Raw genomic sequence first — 21,764 nt, 5'->3', positions numbered from 1 at the left:
TCCTGGAGTTCCTGCCACATCGTGGGGTTCCTGCCTCAAAGAAGCACTCGGTTTTGACAGAGGGTTTGGAGGGGTGGTGGTCGTGAGTTATCGTGTGGTGGCCACCCAGTTATCCTGTTGCAGGGAGTCTGACTGCCCAGCGGCTGTGTCTGAGTGGAGGCCATGCTCCCTGTGTGCTGCTTCCAGCCAGCATCTGAGGGTGGCAGGGCACTGCAGCAGGCCCGTTCCTGGGAGATGCCAGATTCCTCTCATCTGGCTTAGTTACTTGGCTCAAGCTTCCTCAGAGCATCTTTGCAGTGTGGGACTCCTCCTGTCCCAGCCCTTCCTCCTCCCCTCACCCCCTCCCAGAGGGCAGACCAGCCCCACAGTGAATCTCCCAGCCTCTCCTGGCTCCCTTCTTATTTCTTCTCTCAGGTGTTCCCCCAACAAGTCTTTTGGTGTCTGTTTCTCAGAGGACTGGACCTAATACAGGGGAGAAAGCCCATAAAATGGCAAAGAAATGAAGAGCTTCATGAGGGAAGTCAACATGACATGTCCTTGTACCGGTGTTGGGTAGGGCTGGCCAGACAGCTTAGTCAGTTAAGGTCCCTCTAACTTGCTGTGTGAAGTTGAACAAGTCATACCTGGTGTTTCTGCTGGCCCAAATGCATCTGTCCTTCCTCTGGTAACAACACCCTGATTTCCGCCCCCCCCCTTTTTTTAAAGATTTTATTTATTTGACAGAGAGAGAGACAGCGAGAGAGGGAACACGAACAGGGGGAGTGGGAGAGGGAGAAGCAGGCTTCCTGCCGAGCAGGGAGCCCGATGCGGGGCTTGATCCCAGGACCCTGGGACCGTGACCTAAGCCAGAGGCAGACACTTAATGACTGAGCCACCCAGGCACCCAACACCCTGATATGCTATGGGGCTACCACTCCTTGTCCACCCTGTGGCCTGTCAGAGTATCTGTCCTACCCCTGCTTGTCCTGTGGACCGCTGCAGACCCAAGAATAAGACCTTTGCTGGCTTTACTGGGAAGGAGGCCTATACTTTCTGCTGACTGGCCAAGCTGACGGTTTGTCAACCATCTTGCTACCCTCAGCATGAGGCTAACACAGAAGGAAGCAGAGGTAAACAGGAGAAAAAGAAACTGACATCATTTGAGTCCCTGGATCCAGGTGTGTCCGAAGCAACAGCTACCCAAAATTTCTATGAGAATTAATACATTTCTCTTTTTCACTTTAAATTGGACTTCTGTCGCCTACACGTAAAGGAGATCCAACTCTTATGCTCATTGTCCCCAAGCCTCAATATATCCATTTATAAGGGAGTGGTTCCTCTCAGCTCAGAGACCCAGAAGCCAGAATCTGGTGATGGAGTGCTTCTCCCCCTGGAAGACGGCCTGTGTCCCCCAGCAGGACTGGCTTCCTAAGTGTATGACATGGGCAGCGGCCCAGGGCCCCTCAGCCAGAAGGGCCTGCCATTGGCTTAAAGTTCTGCTATCACTGTCTTGAATTTTTTTTTAAGATTTATTTATTTGTTTCAGAGATGGGGGTGCAGAGCGAGAGCGAGAGTGAGAATCTCAAGCACAATCCCCGCTGAGCACAGAGCCCAACTCGGGGCTCCATCTCACAACCCCGAGATCACGACCTGAGCCAAAGCCCAGAGTCAGACACTCAACCGACTGAGCCACCCAGGCGTCCCATCATAGTTTGATTTTTAGTAATCTGATTTTTGAATTTGTAAGTGAAATCTGATAGGACAACGGAGCACGAGCGTAAGCAGAGCTGATGACACACTACACGTGCATCCGCTGTCCCTCTCTCCTGTGTTTGCGTACAGCATCTGTGATGCCCACAAGCACAGCCTCCCGGGGGTCCCGCATGCATGGGAGTTTGGCAAGACTCAAGTTACGGCTATGACTAAGTGGGGTGCTGGCAGGTCTGAAGGCCACCCTTTCCTTTCCAACCAGGACTAGACTGCACAAAGGAGGGCCATGGCATTCTGGGCCGATGGGTTCTATCGTATCCTCTTACTTATGTTACTGCCCTGGACCAGCCACGGCTCCCCTCACCAGCAGCAGATAACTGCACAGAAGGAAGAATAGGACAGCCCATAGTTCGCTTTCCTTCTACCCTTCCTCACTCACTCATCAGCAAGCCGCAGGGAGAGCGTCTTGGTAGAAAGTACGCATTATCAACAAGTGAAATAAGATCAGCTGAGTCAATTCTGTGCAGGGTTTGCACTGTTCTGGTAAGAAATACATATGCATGCACAAGGGCTGAAATACAGATTGTGAAATTTCACCCATCTGGCACATGAGTTAAATGCTCTTCTGTTTGCATTTAAAACTGGCACTGCAGAATATGAAGATGAATGGTAAGATTTCTGCTAATAGTTTAAGGTTTTAATTTTTCCCTACTTAGAACATTAAATAGCAAATAAAAAAACCCACCACCACAAGGCTAGAATCAGGAGAGCTGCATCTGCATTTTGCAGTGGGCCCCCCTTATGTAGCCGCCCGGGCCCTCCGGACTCACCTCCCCCCAAGCTGCGGCGGGGGGCTCCACGGGCGGGTAGAATTTGGGCAGGTCCCAAGCAATCTTGGTCATAAACCACTTGAAACTCTTGCAGTTAAGGGAGCTGCGCAGCTTCTTCTGGGCGGCGACGTCCCCAGCAGAGAGGTGGCGGTACTCGGGCCGGCGCTGGTAAATGTGCTCGGCATACTCATCCATCCACACTTCCGCCACTCGCTTCAGGTTCTGCAGGGCGACAGGCAGGTGGAAGGGTCAGGTCCTCCGAGGGGCCGAGGCCAGGGAGTGGGGGGGCGGGGAGGGGAGCAAGGGTCCTGGAAGTTGAGGTTAATCCTTATTTTACGTTGCATCAAAGACCCCAGCCCCACCGTGTTTTTAAAGCCTTCTATACTTACTTATGCATGGTTTTAGGACTCTACAACTACGGGCTGAATAAAAGATGGCTGGTGTTTTACCCGCCCATCTTCCACCCCCTTTTTCTGTCTCCTCTGCCTCACTGTCCTCTCAGGTGGCTTCAGGAAAGGGTACATGAACCAGCCTGACGAACGGGAACCAGCACGGGCATAGGGATTGGCCAGCAGTGACCACGTGACCCACGCCGAGCCAATCAGAATCAAGAGGTGGCGGCCTTGGCAATTTTACTGGAGCTGTAGGGAAGAATTGCTCCGTTTCTGCTTGGATTGCTGGGTAAGGTCTGACGCGTGAGATGGAGGCCGGAGCTGCTGGGCCACGGGGAAAACCTGACCAACGGTGAATGAATGAAGCAGAGCTGAGGCCTAGACGAGGAACACACTCCTCCTTTTAGTACCTGAACCCGGCCGTGCCTGAAGTGAGCACTATCCCTGGACCTTCCGTTCACTGAAGTCGGTAAATTCCCTTTCTGCTTATGCCAATGTGAGTTGGGTTTCTGTCATTTTCTACTGAGTGCTGACCAAGTTGCCTGGTGAAAACAAATGATAATTTGCAACCAAAAGGTTGCAGCAGCTGGAATTTTAAATAATCCTTTGAGGTGCAAAAGTTGCTGCTACTTTTGTTATGAAACAAGGATAATCAATAAAAAAAGGACAACCACATTATTGGCAAGTAGGGGCAGCAGGCAGGAAGACCACCTGTTTGTGGGTAGATTTGGAGATAGAGGAAAAGTGAATTTGTCCGTGTAACCAGGAGGAAGATTCCTCATCCCATCTGTAGGTGTACATACCACCTGCTGAGAACCACAGACGCCTGGTCTGGAAGAGCACAGCTTCAGGGCTCAGGCGAAATTCTCTGTTCCAAAACATCTTCCTCCAACCCCTGGCTGTTGTCAGAAATCTGCCTTTCAACTCAACATTCAACTCTCCAGGCTTTATCTCTATCGTAAAGGTCGCCCCCCCCCCCCAACGGCCCCCCCCCCCCCCCCCCCGCCCCGGCTGCCCCCACTGCAATCCAAATTTTCTTCTGAAGCGTAAAAGGGAGTTAGCATTTTAAGCTGCATCAGTCATTCACACCTCAGTGTAAATGACTGCTCCAGAAGCAGAAGGCAAGGCAGGGGTCGACAAGCGTTTTTTGTAAAGGGTGAGATTGTAAATATTTGAGGCTTTGCAGACCATATGGTCTCAACTCTGAGGTAGTTATAAAGGAGCTCTACACATTATGTAAATGAATGGGTGTGGTGATATTCCAATAAAACTTTATGGACATTGAAATTTGATTTTCATGTATCACAAAATATTCTTCTTTCATCTTTTCACCCTATTTAAAAATGTAGAAGTCATTCTTAGCTCATGGGCCACACAAAGCAGTTTGCTGACTCCTGAGCAAAGAGGAAGGAAGCCAGCAGGAGGGGGGGGGCTCCATGCCAAAGGCAAAATTCACCAACTCCTCCATTGTGCTGACTCTTGAGTTTGGGACTAGGAAGCCATTAAATTTCCTTGCCAATGCCTCATTCTTTCTGAGCGCTGAAGAGGTTGACAGTGGGTTAGAAGTAATTAAGGAACAGTGTTATACCTGCCAGGCCCCTACACGGCAAAGGCTGGGCTTAATTTAAAATTGTGCCCCAAGGAAGCTGAAAGCCTAAAAAAGCCTGCACACCTGAAGACTCTTCTTTTTCCAGTCTGCCCACCCAGGTCCTTTGGCACACTAATTTGCTCATGCCACAGGGATGCTGAGGAACTGCTACAGTTTTTTCTCCAACCACAGGCTAAAGTGGCCAATCTGACCAAATTCACCAGTGTGATGATAAAAGGATCAAATCACACAATATTTTAATTGATCCTTAAATTACTATTTTAATGAATATTGCACTTTTTAGACATGCCTCTCCCAGATTTTGAACTTTTGTACAGTTGACTGTTTTGACCAAAGTAAAGGACTTTACATTTACTTCTATTACATCTCCCCTTGCTAGAGTCACACAAAGGACTCTGGGATTTTAGGAGGCTGCGTGCTCCTCTCATCCGTCCCCCTGACACCTCCCTAGTTCCAGGTCCCAGTCCTGCTGGAAGCTGCTCTGCTCTTCTTGTGCTTGCATTACAGAGATTTGCCCAGATCCTTGGAATAAGAGGCCATTTTTTTTTTTTTTGGCGAGTTTGAATGGGTTTCTGTTACTTCTTTCTCTAAGATCCCTTTCCCGGGGCAGAGACAAGAAGGATTTTTAATAAATTTAGTAAACAAACTAAGACTGGCTACTTGTTCTTGAGGTAGGCGAGCTGCTGGTTAGCTCATCCTTCTTGAATTGCCACTTCACTGCTCTCTAGCTGTTTGTCCTGGAATCTGACAACTTTAGTAAGACTGAGGTTTCTCTCTTTATGTGGCTCTTTTAGGACTTTTAGACAACCTCTCCTCAAATCTATCAAAATGATCTTCTAGGAGATAATGCTCTAGAAGGATTTGGCTGTTAAAACAAGAAGCAAACATTTACAATATGATCTGCAACTCAATGAGAGTAGTTAGATACTATGATAAAAATCCAGGGGAGCTTGATTCAGGCATCTTTGTGGTCCTGTAAACCTACGTGGGGTGCCCCTCTGATTGTTAACTGGTTTAAAGTCACCAGGAGACTGATAAGATACTGACAGTTGAAAAAGAAATTAAAATGTTTAAACACGGAATTGAGAGAAGACATTGAAATAAACTTCCCAGTCTTGTTAACAGATGGTGACATTAACACTAACAACAGCAACCACTGTTTAAGGGACAATTGCTCTGTGCCAGGCACTGCTCAGACCTAAGTGGGTTTGAATTCTAGTTAGTTAATGTCTCCACATTTCACTTTCCTCATCTCTCAGACGGGGATTAAAAGCATATGAGAATTAAGTTCGATAGATATGTAAGATGCTTTGCATGAAGCCTAGCTCACAGGAAGTTTTTATGTGTTACTACAGTTAGCTATTATCCATTGAATTCATCTGTGGTTCAATAAACAGGAGGTCGTGGTGCCTTTTAACCAGGTGGGTCTTATAAATGACCAGAGAAGAAAAGGCTGCTTTGGAAACGATCCTGCTGAGGGGTCAGCGGTGTCCCCACGGTCCCACCACTCCCAGTAGTTGAGAGTCGCGCGCGCTCTTGGGCTTACTGAGCGACTTTGCGCTGTCTTCCCGTCTGGCGTCTTTCTCGGGGCTTGCCAACAGGATCTCAGAAGAAACCTGATTCCTACCTCTCTTGCTGAGTCTAGAACCAGCCGCGCCCCCGCGTCGGATGGGCTGTCCGAAGCGCCGAGGGCCGGTGCCTGGCTGTCGTTGTAATCTTCTACCACTAGAGGGCACTGCTGGCTCTCTTTTTCTTCAACGCGGGGCCCAAAGCAGCCCCGGCCGCCTCCCGAGCTCAGCTCCCACCCATGGATGGAGCGCGGGCTCCCGCTGCCTGGTGGAGCCGCCCAGTCTTCCGTGTAACTTGCAGGACCGGGGCTCTTCGTGACCCCGGGCCTACAGTTCTGCACGGCATCCACTGTCGGGTGATATGGGAGGGGAACGCGGTGGCAGGGCCGAAGGAAGCTGTCTGGACTGATGCCAAACAGGCTCCCACGGAGTGTCTCTGTCGGGAGGGGTCTCCACCAGGCACAGCTGTGCCGGTTACCTGGTTACCTTTCCAGCTTCCCACAAACCTCTCTGCGGCCCTCTTTACCTTCTGGGGCCCTCCCCCGCCCCATTTTTCTCTTGTGGTAACCTTGATTTTTTTTTTCCTCAAGACACTTAATATTTTAAAATTTAAGGTTTAGGGGAAGATCATTAATACAAAAAACAAAACCAACCCCAAAACAAGCCTCTGGCTAACAGAGTTCTATGTGTAGCCAGTGGCCAATTTAATTCAAGCAATGATTAATACAAACCATCTTAAGGTAATGAAATAGTTTGACACAGAATTTTTGGCAGTGAAAGTGGGGGAGGGGGCGGGGGGGGGGTAAGAGAAAGACACTGACATTTATTGGCCACCCTCCTGCCAGGAACTTTGAAGTGCCTTGCCTCAGGCTTTCCCCAACACACCACTCCACCTGTATTAATATTTATCTAACAGGTTTCTTTAAATCACTCCTGGTCTAACTTTGCACCTACTTCAGCTTTATCCTAAGTAATCAGATCTGGAAAATCACAAGTTAGCTACACTAATACATATTAATTTCTAATGCACATTAAACACATGTAAATAAAAATGTTCCTATGTCTGGCACCTAAAATCATCTTGTCTGTCACACTTGGGGAAACTGTGCCATCTCCTTAATTCTCTGGCAATGCTAAGAGTTGTGAAAAATTAGCTTCCTTTGAACAAAAGAGGAAACACAGGCTCAGAGGAGTTAAGGCTCTTAAGGTCACAGGGAATGGGTGGTTAAGCAGGGCTTTAAGTAAGTTATTTTAAATTGGATTTCACCTAGAGAGTTGGGGGGAGTGGTGGCACGCACATCCTCACACCTGAGTCACTTGGCTTGGAGATTCAGGTATCTCAGGAGGTCTCTGCTGTGCTGATGGGCCCAGCCCCCTCCCGCCTCCCCATCCAGGGGAGCCACCACCTTACCCGGGCCAGGCTGACTCCGGCGGGAACCTTGTAGGGTACATACTTCCGGTAGATATGGCCCACCCTGGAGCAGGGGATGTCCTCCATGCGGCCCCCACACATCCACACCTGCAGGGCGGGAAAGGAGAGAGAAGATGATATTTCTGCCTCTCATTCACCATTGCCCCCAAAGGTCACCGTCGCCTCCTTCCATGCATTCACTGAAAGCATCAGCTTGGACTGTCTGCTAAAGCCCCCATTCACAGAGCGAGGAGGAAACCACAGTAGTACCAGCAGTGGTTTTAAATAGCTGACAGCGTTGAGTGCCTTCTCGTTGCCAAACGCTATGGTACAAGCTCCCACGCACAACCGCACGTAAGCCTCATCAGAAACCCTATAAAGCGGGTAGTAACGGAGCTCCACTTTACAGAAGAAGAAACCGAGGCTCAGAGAAGCTAAGAGGCTTGTCTAAGGTCGCAGGTTAGTGAGTGGCAGAGCCAGAATTTAAACCCCGCTTCAGCTGACTCCAGCCGAGCAAGTGCAAGTGCGCGGACAGCTGTGTTGAGAATTCTAAGGTGGCAATGGGGCTCAGTGGGAAAGACCGCGGGGATCACTTAGTGATGTCTGCCACAGGTATGAGAGGGGAAGAGATGGCACACAGGCTCTGTACATTTACTGACTGTGGCCTCAGGTTCTGGAGTTTCCTCCGAGATCTCTAAGCCTCCTGCTGGGTCACCCTGAGCAGAGACAGCAGCCTCCCTGCCCCGACTTCTCTGCAGTCTGGCTCCCTAAGCCCCGCAGCTGTTATCACTGCGGAGGGGAATCCCAAGTTTCTCCTCGTGTTTCCCTACAGAGCTGGCATCACAAAGAGCTCCTGAGCTTGATGCATGTTGGTCTGATGGCAATTTGGGAATTCTTCCTAAGTATGCTGACTCACACCCACTGCGGGGCCCAGGGTAAACGGACCCTCCTCAGCAGTCCTGGCTTCAAATCCTAGCTCAGCCACTTACCAGGTTTGTGACTTTGATCAAGGTACTTAACTTCTCTGAGATTCAGTTTCCTCACCTGTGGAGGATTACATTAAGTGGGCCTTGGGGATGAGATATCACATGTGAGGCGCTTACTTAGCACAAGGCTTGGCACACGGTCACAGTAGTGACACGCGCCACAATGATTCATTCAGACATTTGACTAATATGTATGGAGTATGCGCTACATGCTAAGCATTGTGCTGGGCACATACAGTGGTGAGTCTGCCAAGGCCCTTGCTCTCATGGACGGTGACTATGGTGCCCAGCTCCAGGATGGCCCCCAGTGAGCCTTGCCTTCTGGTATTTGCACCTTTAGGCAGTTCCCTCCCAAATGTGTCCCGTGAGGATGGACCCGTGTAACCAACAGAAAAGTGCAGAAATGAAGGTCATAAAAGACACCGTGGCTTCTGCCTTCCTTCGGGACCACTTGCTTTGGGGCCCCCAGCTGCCATGCCGTGAGGTCACTCAGGCAGCTCTGTGGAGAGGTCGGGTGGTGAGGAGCTGAGGCCTCCTGCTTATCGTGTGAATGGGCCAGCCAGGTGAGCGAGCCTCTGAGAAAGGGATCCTCCAATCCCAGTCTATACCTCACATGCCAGTGGTCCTGGCTGACACCTTGACTGCAGCCTCGTGACAGACCCGAGCAGAACTGTCCGGCTAAGCCACTACTAACTGCCTGAGCCACACAAACCTTGCCATACTTTCACTGCGGCTTTAGGAGGGGATATTGGAGGTATGGGGTGTTCTTTTCCTGTGGCGGTAGATAACTAACACAAAGGCAGTTTCAGATAGTGATGTGTGCTATAAGGAAGCCAAAGCAAGGCCAGACTCACTGTATGGATCTATGGATCTATGAGAGGTTCCGTTATACCGGTCAGGGAAATCCTCACTTCGAAGGGAATATTAGACACGAGACTTAAATAATGAGAAGGTAAAAGTAACATAAAGATCCAAGGGGTGAGAGAACAGGTGGAGAGAGGAGCAAGTGAAAAGGCCCTGGGGTAGGGCGAGGCTTGGCTTAATCACTGAATAGAGAAAGCCAGAGGCCTGGAGCAGAAGCAGAGATCGGAGGGGAGGTCAGAGAGGTGAGTAGGGACAATCATGAGGGTCTCACAGTGCAAAACAAGGAGTCTTCAGCAAAAGTGTTTAGTGAGGGTGACAATATAATCCAATTTCTATTTTACCAAGATGACTCTGCCTGTGGGGTGCAGAATGGGCTAGGGCGCAGGGAGGGCCTGGGAGGCTCTTGCAGATAGAGGCAGTCATGCTTCGGTTTTGTGGACGCTGTGGTCATGGTAGGACTCAACTGTACTTGGGACGTTACATATATATATTTATTTAAAATGGGCTCCACACCCAGTGCGGAGCCCAATGCAGGGCTTGAACTCATGACCCTGAGATCAAGACCTGAGATCAAGAGTCGGTTACTCAACCGACTGAGCCCTCCAGGCGCCCCTCGGGGCATTATTATTAATGTCATTCCCCTGTTCCCTTGTTTATGAATGAGGAGCAGGAGTGGGAACATCTGCAACCCTGATTCTGTGCAAAAGAGTATTTTTCAGCTTGTACGGCTCAATGGCATAGTGGGGATCTGGCTTCATGTCTTAATTATTTCACAGGCTCTAGAAGGGCTGCTTTTCCACCTCATGCACCTGGGCGTCCTCAGTCCCTCATTACTCTCCGCAGCCACTGTCTCCAACCACCCCGGATGTACCGCACCCAGGGTTCCCGCAAGGGGATATGTATGCACGGGGCGGCAATTAGTCGAAGTGCTGCCTGGAGAAATGCAATTATAGTCTGATCTTGGGGGAGAAAAAAAAAATTGAGCAAGTCAATAGAACAGAACATTGGTCTTGAGATAATGGGCTCCTGATGGTAGATTAATGTCAAGGCCAAGCCAAGAAGTTTATTTTCAAAGCAGGAGATATTGATCAGGCGCCAGCATCCCATAACAATAACTCTTCCTTTATACAAAATGACTGATGTGGAAGTGATGCTTTTGTCTGGTGGATATTGCCCAGCTCGGCGCTGGGCTGCCCCTGCCTTTCGGGAGGCAGAGTGGCACTGAGCAGGCGGGAGATACCTTACCCCGCTCTATTTTTGACCGTCTCCTGGGCAGTTGACTAGGCCGGCGTCCAGCTCCCCGGACTCCATATTAAGCTCGCATTAGCTAACGAGGATGCGTCTCCAGCTCTGCCTGGCAGGGAACCTTCCTTTATGTAGACAACAATCAATCTCCAAATCCTTCTCTTTGCTGTGACCTCTGGTTTCTTTGGCCCTGACCACGCTGGCCATCAACCTGAAGGTTCCTGAAGGACCAGGATGTCCTTGATCTGCTGAGAGGTTTGAGGCATCCAAAACATCCTCAGACTTCCAGGACGTCCGGAGCCCAGAAGGAGTCCTGGTTTGGGATGACGGGTTTACTCCTCAGCCTCCCTGCCCTGAACATGATCCAGTGACAGCCGACTCAGAATGGGAACTGCCTTCAGACACACAGATACCTATTCAGCTGAAGCTGCTGCCAACTCCCGAGTCCTCTGGGAGCACCTGAACAGCCTGGAAAGGGCCCAGTGCAGGGGCGCACCCAACTCTTCACAAGTCCCTCTAGCATCTTCCAAGCGGTCAGCACCTCTGTGGTGCTCGCTGGTTATGTGGCAGGATCCCAAGACTGGAGGGGACTCTCCCACCAGGAACAGGACAAAAGCTGGAGGCACAGAACGGGGTCCTGACTCGCCCCAGGCTGGGGTGTGGCCAGAGGTGGTCTTGATCCCAGGTCCCGTGGTCCTGCTCACGGCCCTGGTCCCCCGTCTGTGTACCGTTAGGGCCCTCTCCCGCCTGCCTTCACAGCCGAGGCAGCTGCCCTCGAGACCCAGGACAGCCATGGCACGGGGTCTCTGAGCACAGCCCCCCATTCCCAACGCTGCCTCGTGCGGCCGTGTGGCTACAAGGCCCTCACCCCAGGAGCCGCAGTCTCCTGTGATCTGGGCATGACGGCTCACCGCTACCTCGAAAGGCCGCTCACGTGGCATGAGACAGTCATGAAAAGCACTTAGCTTGATGCCTGGCCATAGCAGACTTGACCACATTCGTCATTTCTGTTTGCAAAAGAACGGGAAACACCACCAGCTTGAAATGATACAGCATCTGCCCCTTTGCCCAACACCATCATGGTTTTTATCCTATGGCCCGATTTCCGAAACGGAGAAACTGAGGCTCAGAGACATGAAGTGGTTTTTCGGACTTGGTGGCAGAACCTGCAGCTGACGGGAATGACAGGGCCAGGTGGGGCTGGCACAGGCATGGGGCACCACTGGGGGCGCGGCAGCCCCAGGGTGCTCGCCTCTCCCCCAGGTAACACACTGGCAGCAGACCCCAGCTGGTGGCAAAGAGAAGGGGGGGGCGCCGCCCGCAGCAGCCAGACTACATGTGGCTGGGACCCCCTCCTAGTTGGATGCGGACACACACTGACCACTGAGATGAGGTATTTGCAACCCCTCTCTGCCGTCGGCTTCCTTCCCTCCCTCCCTGTGCAGCCCCTTGCCGGCCTCCACACCCACGGGGGACACGGCTGCCGGCTCTACCACGAGGAGTGTGCAACCCCCTCCACCGCCCCATCAGCTTGTTTCTTGGTGCCTTTCTCTCCTGCAGAACAGCCCTCTCACTTCTCGTGGAAGCACCATGCCACTAGACAAGTACAAATCTAATTGCAAAAGCTTGCTCCCCATTCATTTTCGTTGCTGCTTTGATTTATTTTATTAGCAAACTTCTTTTGTGTGATGACAGGCTTCATTACAGTGTCTATAAAAGACAATTACTTGCTCTTATCTCCTAAACTGAGGGGGAAAGAAACAAGTGGTGATGTGCATCAGGAAGACACACGGGGGCCCAGAGAGCGCGTGGCAGAAGGGCCCGTCCTGTTGGGGGAGGCTCCCTCTGTCGAGGACATGACTGCCTGGGTGCCACCGAGCCTGGGCGGCCGTCCAACTGCCGACAGCCGGGAGAAGGTGATAGCCAGCCACAGCTTCTGCTCTTGGCACCTGGGCTGAGGACCCCTGTGGAGTTCAAACCCTATTTAGTTGCACTTGGGGTAAATAATAATAATTACCACCAGTTCTTCTGCATTGTCTGTGTGCTCAGAAGGTACCCAGGGTTGCTGTTAGGAGCATGGTTCTGGAGTAAGGACTGAGGTCTAATCCAGGCTCTTAAGCAAGCTTTGGGAGTCTCAAAGCCTCAGTCACCCCGTCTGCAAAATGGGATGAATTCTTGTATTTGCCTCCTGGGGTTGTGATGAGGCTGAAATGAAGTAATCCCAAAGCAGAGAGGGCTGTGAGCAATGTGTACGGTGCTATGTGGGCGCATGGCAGCTGAGGGTACTTCCCCTCAGAAAAGAAGAAATGGTGTGACATCCATGTTTTCCGAGGCTCATGTTGTTTTGAATATATTAGTTTGTTTTAAACAACAAGATGCTCTTTCAGGGAGTCTTACCAGCATGAAAGGACCTCGGTCATGCTAGTTTTTTTTTTTTTTTTTTAAAGATTTTATTTATTTATTTGAGACAGAGAGAATGAGAGAGAGAGAGAGCACATGAGAGGGGGGAGGGTCAGAGGGAGAAGCAGGCTCCCTGCCGAGCAGGGAGCCCGATGCGGGACTCGATCCCGGGACTCCAGGATCATGACCTGAGCCGAAGGCAGTCGCTTAACCAATTGAGCCACCCAGGCGCCCCAGTCATGCTAGTTTTAGATGTTGATAATGGTTACTGGATGCAGCTGGTAAAGAGTAGGAAAAAAAGTTTTACTTGATTTTTAAAAACCATTTGAATTTACTTCTAAGTTAATATTTTTTTATTCTAATTTTATATAATATAGTTTTAAGCATATGTGTGTCTAAATTAATAAATTATTTGACTAATTCAACCATTTCCTTAGGTTTTTATAGACAAGTTGGCCAAAAAAAATGGGGGGGTGGTTGCCTTACATTAGGGTTTTGTTTCTTAAACTAATAAACAAATTCAGTCAAGAGGCAGGGTCCCTGAGGTTTGACTCATACTTTGAATAGAGCACTCTCATAACCACCCAGTGAGGGAGGTGCTATCAGACCTTCTACTTGTGAGGAACCCAAGGCCTGGCGAGACCAAGAGACCAACTAACTGCCTTCCCCAAGGTCCCTCCGCTCACAAATGGCAGAGCCCAGGGTGGAATCTGGGGTTGGGTCCCCCAGAACCAGGCAGCTCTGAGACCTCTTCTGCTACGCCCCCTATCAGCACCTGTCTTGTCTGCAGAACAGGCACCCTGGCTTGTACACAAGGCTCTCCACCACCCGTTCCTCCACTCTCGGTCACTTCCGGCCCTCTCCACACCCCTGCACTCAGGTTGTGGATGCTGCTGGGAACCTGCGGCCGTCCATTCACTTTTCTGCTCTGTGGGGCACCTTGCTTTTCTTTCCATCAATAACACAGCCCATACAAACTTTCTTAGTTTCATTCATTCATTCATTCATTCACACATGGCCTAGTCATTGGTCAGCCTTGCTCTAAAACCCTGTCGAAAGAAATGGAATAGAACCCCACCGCCAAGGGTGGACCCAGTGACCCAAGAACAGAGCTGGGTGAAGGTGCTGGGGCGTACCGGCCAAGCCGCCGAGCCGCCTCCCCATCTGCTCTGTCCTTCTACCCCCAAGCCTGAGTACTCTCTCTGTACGAGACCCCACGTATTCAACACAGCCACAGTTTTCACCCTTGGGAACATCAGAACGGCCTAAAACTAGTTAAAATACAGACTGCCGGGCCCCACCCTTAGGGTGTCTAACTCAGCAGGTCTGGGGTGGAGCCTGAGAATTTGCATTTCTAACAAGTTCTCAGACGCTGTGGATACTGCTGTGGATACAGCCTCCCTCAGGATAATGGTACTAGCGAGTTCACAGACAGCCCTGTGAGTTTGGGGTTAGTGCCCTCGTAGGTGAGAAGATACAGCTTCAGCAGAAAGGGCAAGGGAGGGGCGCCTGGGTGGCTCAGTTGGTTGGGCGACTGCCTTCGGCTTGGGTCGGGATCCTGGAGTCCCAGGATCGAGTCCCGCATCGGGCTCCCTGCTCGGCAGGGAATCTGCTTCTCCCTCTGACCCTCCCCCCTCTCATGCTCTCTCTCTCTCTCAAATAAATAAATAAATAAATAAGTAATCTTAAAAAAAAAAAAAGAAAGAAAGAAAGGGCAAGGGAGCCATCCAAGGCCTCACTGAGAGTTCGCCCCAAAGCTGGGCCTGGACCCAAGGTCCTCGGCCGGTGTCTCTTCAGCCTCAAAGCTCTTTCCACTCCCGTCTTCCTGTGGCTGCAGCCCGATTCACATCGGCAGCAACAATGCCAACATTGACAGCCACCATTTATCGAGCATTTATTATGTGCCAAGCCCCGAGCTAAGGTTTTAACACGGTTCGACTGACATTATGTTCACACCCACGCTATGAAGTAAGGATTATTCTATCCCCATCTGATAGCTATGAAGTTACGTCCAGAGAGGTTAGGTCACTTCCCCAAGGCCACACAGCGACTAGCTGATCACGCCTGCACCAGAACCCAGGGGGTGTGACTCTGTGGGCCATGTACTTAATCCCGTGATGTTGTACACGAGGCTTCTGATCGGAACAGCTACCACTTATTGAGTGCCTCCTTTTTGCCTGGCTCGAGGCCAGATAAATGTTTCAGGCCATTTAGTTCTTACAGAAAAGCTCTGAAGAAGTTACTCTCGCCATTTTTTAGTGATGAAAGACTGAGGCATGGAGAGACAGGTGTGTGCTGGCTGGGAAGCCATGTATGACAGACGGCCCTTGGGCCTCTGAGCCACCTTCCTGGAGGAATGTGGGAGACACAGGCTCCCGCAGAGATGTTCATGGAATTTCAAAGGGCTTGCTCAGAGCATAATGAGCAGAATGCCTTCTCTGCTCCTAGCAGGCGGCTCTTGGAAAGGCTGGGCACCTGTAGCCAGCGGGGGGCGGGGGAGGGGGGGATGCTGCACACAGCAGAGCAAGTTCCTGGCATCCTTGGATAATCCAGCGAGGGAAGGCACTAGCACCAGGGGCCCAGCAGCGACACCGCAGCTAGTCTGAGTCAGAGGGGCTGGAAGCGGAGGGTCTAGAGAGATGGGGAAAAGCGTTGGCATGCAGGTGCTTGGATGGCAGTCCCAGATCGCCTTCTGCTTCTTGGGCTGGTCTCCGGAAATCATTTCTCTCTCCTGTGCGGCACCTTAACTCCCCTCGGGGCTGGTCCGGACTTCCGGGCCCTGCCTCTAACAGTGGCCTCTCTCTAGGCAGGGCCGCCCTTTCCTCCACCTCTCCTACTGTGAGGAACGAGCATGGGGCTGTTTAGCATCAGGACATCTGGGATCTAGCCGAGGGACCCTGGCCCAGTCACCGGACTCACTAAAGGTGTCAGGTCACAACATCACCTGTAACCGGTGTCTGGGGGCGCTCCTACCTTCTTTCCACACTCTTCCATTTAATTCTCCTGATGCTGCTGTGAGTTTTACAGAAGGAAAACCTGAGCATTTTCTTTTTTAAAATCTGCCCCAAATCTGCAGCCTGGGACTGGCTTGGGCTTTGGCAGCTGTATCAGACAAAGCAAACCCAGGCCCCCTGACGCCTCCAGCCTCTACTCATATGTGCTGGGTTTCCCTCTCCAACAAGGCTGTCGCCCGTCTCCTCAGGTGGCCTCCCGTTACTCCCCTGCTTACAGGAGCCTGCCCCAGGGGAGCCTCAGGCTGGCACTGTCTCTCCCTCAGAGGGCAGGGGCTGTTGCCTCTGCGCTCAGTCCTTCCCCGGGGTCTCCTCGCCACTGCCTTTTCTGGAGGCCTGCCTTGGGGAGGGGGGCCCTCATCCCTGAACTTGCAAATGGCCCAAACACAGCATTGGGATGTGTATGGTGAGGGCGCACTGAGAGAGCTGAAAACCAACATTTTTTCCTTCTTAGTTAAAAAAAAAAAAAAAAAAAAATCTTAATTTTTTCCTGACTATAGAAGTGATATGTATTTATGATGAACATATTCACTGTTACAGAAACACATTAGTGGAAGGGGACGGCCGCATCTGGGGCCCTCCCATCCCCGCTGCCTCGAGGGACAGGAAGCCTTGCTGGTGCTGTGGGTCAGAGCCAGGCTCAGTCTGAGTCCGACAAGCAGGGCTGACATCCCCGTTGCAGCTGTGTGATTCCGTGGAAGTGACTTAACCTGAGCCTCAGTATCCTCATCTACAAAAGGAGATAATCAGAGCACCTCCTTGGGTGCATCACGAAGGCTAAATGACAACGTGGGAACAGTGCCGTGCACAGAGCCCCACAAGTTTCTAGTGTGCGGGCCCAGGAAACGTTAGCTGGTGTGAGGAGAGTCTCAGGCTTTTTGGTTGCTGGTTTGCCTTCATCATATTTTTAAACATTAAACACGAGATCATATTACATATATACTATTTTTCACTTCTGTTTAAACTTGATTTTGGAGGCATCTAACTTTTTTTAGATATAATATGCCATTATTTAGATGTGTTCTAACTTATTTATACCCACAGGATGTACATTTGGGTCATTTTCAATCTTTCCCTGTTGTAAGTAAGGCCTCAATAAATAGCTTCTACCTAAATCTTTGCTCATCCTTGCAGCTGTCTCTCTTGGATAAACTCCTGGGTGTGGAATTTTAGGTCAAAGAATGTGCTTGCTTTGGCATGGAACAGATTTTGCCGAATTGCTATTAACAAGAGCTATCCACTTACACTGTTGCAAAGCCCACCTTTCTCATGCAAGCTCATCCATATTGTCCTGTGGATACTTTCTCTCTCCTGGATCTCAGAGTTGGAAGATATTCTAACCTTGGCCTCCTGGGGACACTGTGCAGTTCTCCTTCTGGCTCGTCCTACTGCTACCACCTCTAATCCAAACCACCCTCGCACCTGTGTAAGTCAAAGGGCTTTCCCCATGGCATCTTATTTGATTCTATCTTGTGGGATAGGAAGGAAAGTTGTAACAGCACTGTCTGGGATGTGAGGGCCAGAGAGGTCAAGCGATTGGTCTAGGGCCCTCAGATGTATGGATGGAGAGCCAAGATGAGAAGCCAATACCCTGCCTTCTTGCTGAGTACCCTTCCCACCACACCACCGTTACCCAAAGATGGTGATGTAAGTCTGGGAAGGGCAGGGCGAAGGAAGTTTTATCAGATAGGAACTGATGCCACTAAGTTATTTAAAACACCTACTATGGGCCAGACACTGGGTCTAGAGATAGCTTCCAGGGAGTTCACAGTCCAGTGGGGAAGAGACAGGCCACCCCTTGGGTCATGTCAACATGAGGAATCTGGAGCCAAGCCAGGAGTGGCGTTGGGGTGGACCCTACCTAGCACAGGGAGCTCAGGTAGAGCTGAATGTGGGCCGGTCGGACTAAGGAAAGGCATTTTAAGAAGAGTGGACAGTGTGTGCTTCCAAAGATGACCTGATACATGAACCCAGGGCTTGTGAACAGTTCCATATGGCTGCGCACACACGTCTGCGTGGATATCTGTGGTTTGCTCTGCCCCACATCCATTCTCCTTCTAGATACAGTGCCTGGACTTTCCTTTGGGGAACCGGCCCAACCCCACTTTCCTGTCTCCAGGATGGGCAAGGAAGCAGCAGGTCAGTGAGACTCAACTTGGGGACTTCTACAGGAATGATGGGAAAGACGAACTTTCTTTCCAGTGGGATGCTGAGTATTTCCACAAGAGAAAGCCTGCCCTGAGCAGGAAGCCAACCTGGGTGAAAGCAGAGTCAAGGGACTGAGAGAGATGGAGACCAGAGGAGATGCGTTAGTCCCTGGATCCAGCCAAGCCTAAAAGGTCTGCCCTGGAATTTCAACTGTGTGAGCCAACTGATCCTGATTTTTCACTTAAATCAGATTGACTAGGATTTGGGTCATCTGTAACCAAGAGGGCAGACTAATGCAATGGGGCGAGAGGATTGGCGGGGGGAGGGTTGAGGGGCGGTGGAGAGACGAGCAGGGGTCAGCTCATGGAGGCAGGTACAGGCAGGCGACAGAGTTCAAGATTGAACCAGCCACTAGAACTGGGAAGATTCTAACTGCCACCCCGGAGAACTTTGGTAGTGTGACTGTGGACACAAAATCTCTCCTGACTGAGACAGACAGAAAGAAAGAGGGGAAAAAAAAAAAATCAATGACTCTTTCAGAAATTTCAGAACCTTTAGAATACCTCTTCTAGGGTTTTCCCATCAGGATAGATGGCCTACTCTGGAATTGGAGCCAAAGTATTAATTCATCAGTCCTGATGGCACGTATCAATTTATCTTAATTTCTGAAAATACACTCGAGCCTTTCAGACCAGTCTCTTTTCTCTGTCACCAAGAAGAAAAAGGGTCTCAGCAGAGATGAAGCAGAGGGAACATGGCCCTTTCAAAATGCTCCCCTCTGGCTGAAATGGAACACTGAAATGAAACACTGAAGGGAGGCGTCTCTAGCAGATGGATGGGCTTTCCTGTCCCTTCAGCACTGTGAGCAGGCCTTCCGCGGGGGCTGGGGAGACAAAGCACTGGCAGATGAGCTGTCATGGGCTCTGGGAACTCACGCTCTCCAAGCCAGGAGAGAGAAAACTGAGGGAGGGAAGTCTCCCTTCCAGATCTGGGAGCCTCCTCATTACATAGAACCCTTTCCCCTTGAGAGTGAAGGACAGTAATTGGATCAAATGAAACAGGGGCCAGCCTCCTTCCCCCTCCCGGGTGAGAGACTTCCAATATGGCTTCATTACCAAGTCTTTTGTAAACAAACTGTGTGGAGAAAAATGCCATTTGTTCTGCTGTAATTGCCTGATGAGCATCATTAGATGGGTCTTTGAAACACACAGAATGAAATCATTTTGGGTTTAGGAATTCCTTTGTGCAAAGCCTTCTCCATTCACTATTCTCTAGAGAGGGCGTCTCTAAAAGGGGACTTCTTGACCATGGAGGCTGGTTTCTGGCCAGTGACACACCAGCCCATATTTATTCAGTGCCTCCTCCATGTCAGGCAATCCTTTAGGTACCTGGGATACAGCGGTGAGTGAAACACACAGACATTCCTGCCCTCCTGAAGTTTCCATTCTGGTGAGCACTCAGAACACAGGTGTGCCCATTTCTAGGTACACACTTGGTAGAAAACTCTGTAAATCAAGTTTGTTTGAGTGCTAGATTGACGAAGTGTGAGGTTACAACTCTTTCGATCCCCTGTGTGTGCTTTCACTGTACCCATAAGGATGTGACATTTGGAAAATGAGGTTGCATGGGCTACGGATATGAAATAAATGACATATGTGCCATCACTTGCCACACCTGCACCCGTGGCAGACATCACTAATCAATCACCACTTTTTCTCATTAGCTTGGATGCAGCTTCAGAATGCATAGCAACACAGTGCTGGGTAGCCCCTATCCCTGAGCAGATCAGAGTTGGCTGCGAGAGGAAACCTATTTGCTATTTTTCACTTAGACTGTCATTAATTCACTTCACTGAGAGGCTGTAGAATATCCCAGTAAATTAAGAATAACTCCAGGAGGGTGCAAAAACCGAAGAAAGGGGGAAAGACTGCAGCCAGCTTCTCAGGCTCGTTTTCCTCTCATGAGTCTTCTCTCCCTCTCCTGTCCCTACAGAAGCCTAGGAAACATTGGCAGGTCAGAGTGCGGGCTCTGCAGTCAGGCACACCTGGGGCCAGGTCCTGGTTCCATTACTCCACCTGTGTGGGGCTTTGGTCTGAGCCCCACTGGCCTCCCTGTGAAATGGGTATAATGATGACATCACTCTGCTAGGGATGCTGGGAGGATTAAACAAGCCAACACGTGTGAAGGGCTTGGCACAGTGTCCCGTCAGCTCCGAGTAGGGCTGAAATCCAGCTATTGCACCTCAGAGGGGATACAGACTTGTCTGCAGCTGGTGTCCGCTCTGACTGGTTGGTGCCTGTGTCCTCATCGCCCTTAAATACTTCGAATATCACTCCTGGACATGAGGGTTAGTTCAGGGGCCAGTCCCCTTATGGGAGACAGCTTCAGAAGTCCGGAGCTAAAACAGACACAGATGGCCCTTCAAACCAAAATAGTGTTGTGGCAGAATGCCAGGTTGTGTTTTCTTGCTAATCAAGGGTTTATGTTCCCCGGTTCTGAACGGCTCAACCAGTGGTGCACAAGGGGACAACAATGATGTCGAGAATGAAAACAATCTTTGGGATGTTGTTAAGGAGCACCCAACCCGCACGGTCGCATTTAATCCTCTGCACGACCCTGGGAGGATTCAAGTATCATTAAGCCCATTTCGTGGAAGCAAAAACTGAGGCTCAGTGAGGTGAGCCTTCCTTATCCAAGATCATGTAGCTGGTCAGAAGTGGCAGAGATGGGATGTGACCCCAGCACTGAAGGCTCAATCACTGTGTGAGACAATGGTCTCTTGCATAAAAAGTTGGTGCCCAATTTGGGGGGGGGGCGCATCAGGGTTGTGTATCCCCAGCAATGTGCCACTGGCCATCCCTCGTGGGTGGGGGTATGCCCTCCCAGGGGCCCCGGGGATGTCAGAAGCAGGCCCTGGCCCACCTCCCCTCAGAGGGACCAAGCCTCTCTTCTTCACCTGACTCAATATGGAATCCCACACCTGAAGGGGAGAAAGTGGCCCCAGAAGTTTGGGTGGCTAACTAGTAACCACCATTTCCCTACTACCATTGTCGAAGCTTCTATAGCACGTGGGTTGGTGTAAATATTTATTCACTGGATCTTTTTTTTTTTTTAAAGATTTTTTTGTTTATTTATTTTAGAGCGAGTGCGCGTGCCTGCCCCATGCAAGGGAGCAGGGGGAGGAGCAGAAGGGGAGGGGGTGAGGGGAGGGAGGGGGAAAGAATCTCAAGCAGACTCCCTGCTGAGCACAGAGCCAGATGCGGGGCTCGATCGCTGGACACTGAGATCATGACCTGAGCCGAAACCAACGGTCGGACGCTTAACCAACTGAGCCACCCAGGCGCCCCTTCACTGGATCTTTAATAAATTTTACCAATTCTTAATTGTTGCTTGTGTGCCCAGGTTGCATGTTAAGCACTTCTATTACCTCATTCAATCTTCACAAGAGCTCTGTAAGGTAGGTAGTATCATTGCCATCTTATCTCAGATGAGGAGAGAAAGCCAATCAAACTTGCCCCAAATCACCAAGCCCCTGAAAAGTGGAGTTGGGATTTGAACCCACACTTTTCTGAGTCCACAACTTGAGTTCCTGACCACTGGTCTCTATGGCA

General features: G+C 50.5%; 1 protein-coding gene across 1 annotated transcript in view; it reads right to left on the bottom strand.

Annotated features, from left to right (window-relative positions):
• GALNT10 (polypeptide N-acetylgalactosaminyltransferase 10) overlaps window positions 1–21,764 on the bottom strand; it is a 217,880-nt gene that overhangs the window by 10,974 nt on the left and 185,142 nt on the right. The window contains exons 8-9 of the mRNA XM_032403576.1: window positions 7,500–7,607; window positions 2,520–2,741 (exon numbers count right to left, since the gene is read on the bottom strand). Coding sequence (XP_032259467.1) covers window positions 2,520–2,741; window positions 7,500–7,607 — 330 coding nt within the window. The remainder of the gene's footprint in view (window positions 1–2,519; window positions 2,742–7,499; window positions 7,608–21,764) is intronic.

This window comes from Phoca vitulina, unplaced genomic scaffold, assembly GCF_004348235.1.
Source record: "Phoca vitulina isolate PV1807 unplaced genomic scaffold, GSC_HSeal_1.0 scaffold6, whole genome shotgun sequence".
In the NCBI taxonomy this organism is placed as follows: Eukaryota; Metazoa; Chordata; class Mammalia; order Carnivora; family Phocidae; genus Phoca; species Phoca vitulina.
The sequence above is the reverse complement of the archived record's forward strand: the minus strand, read 5'-3'. Positions and strand labels throughout refer to the sequence as shown.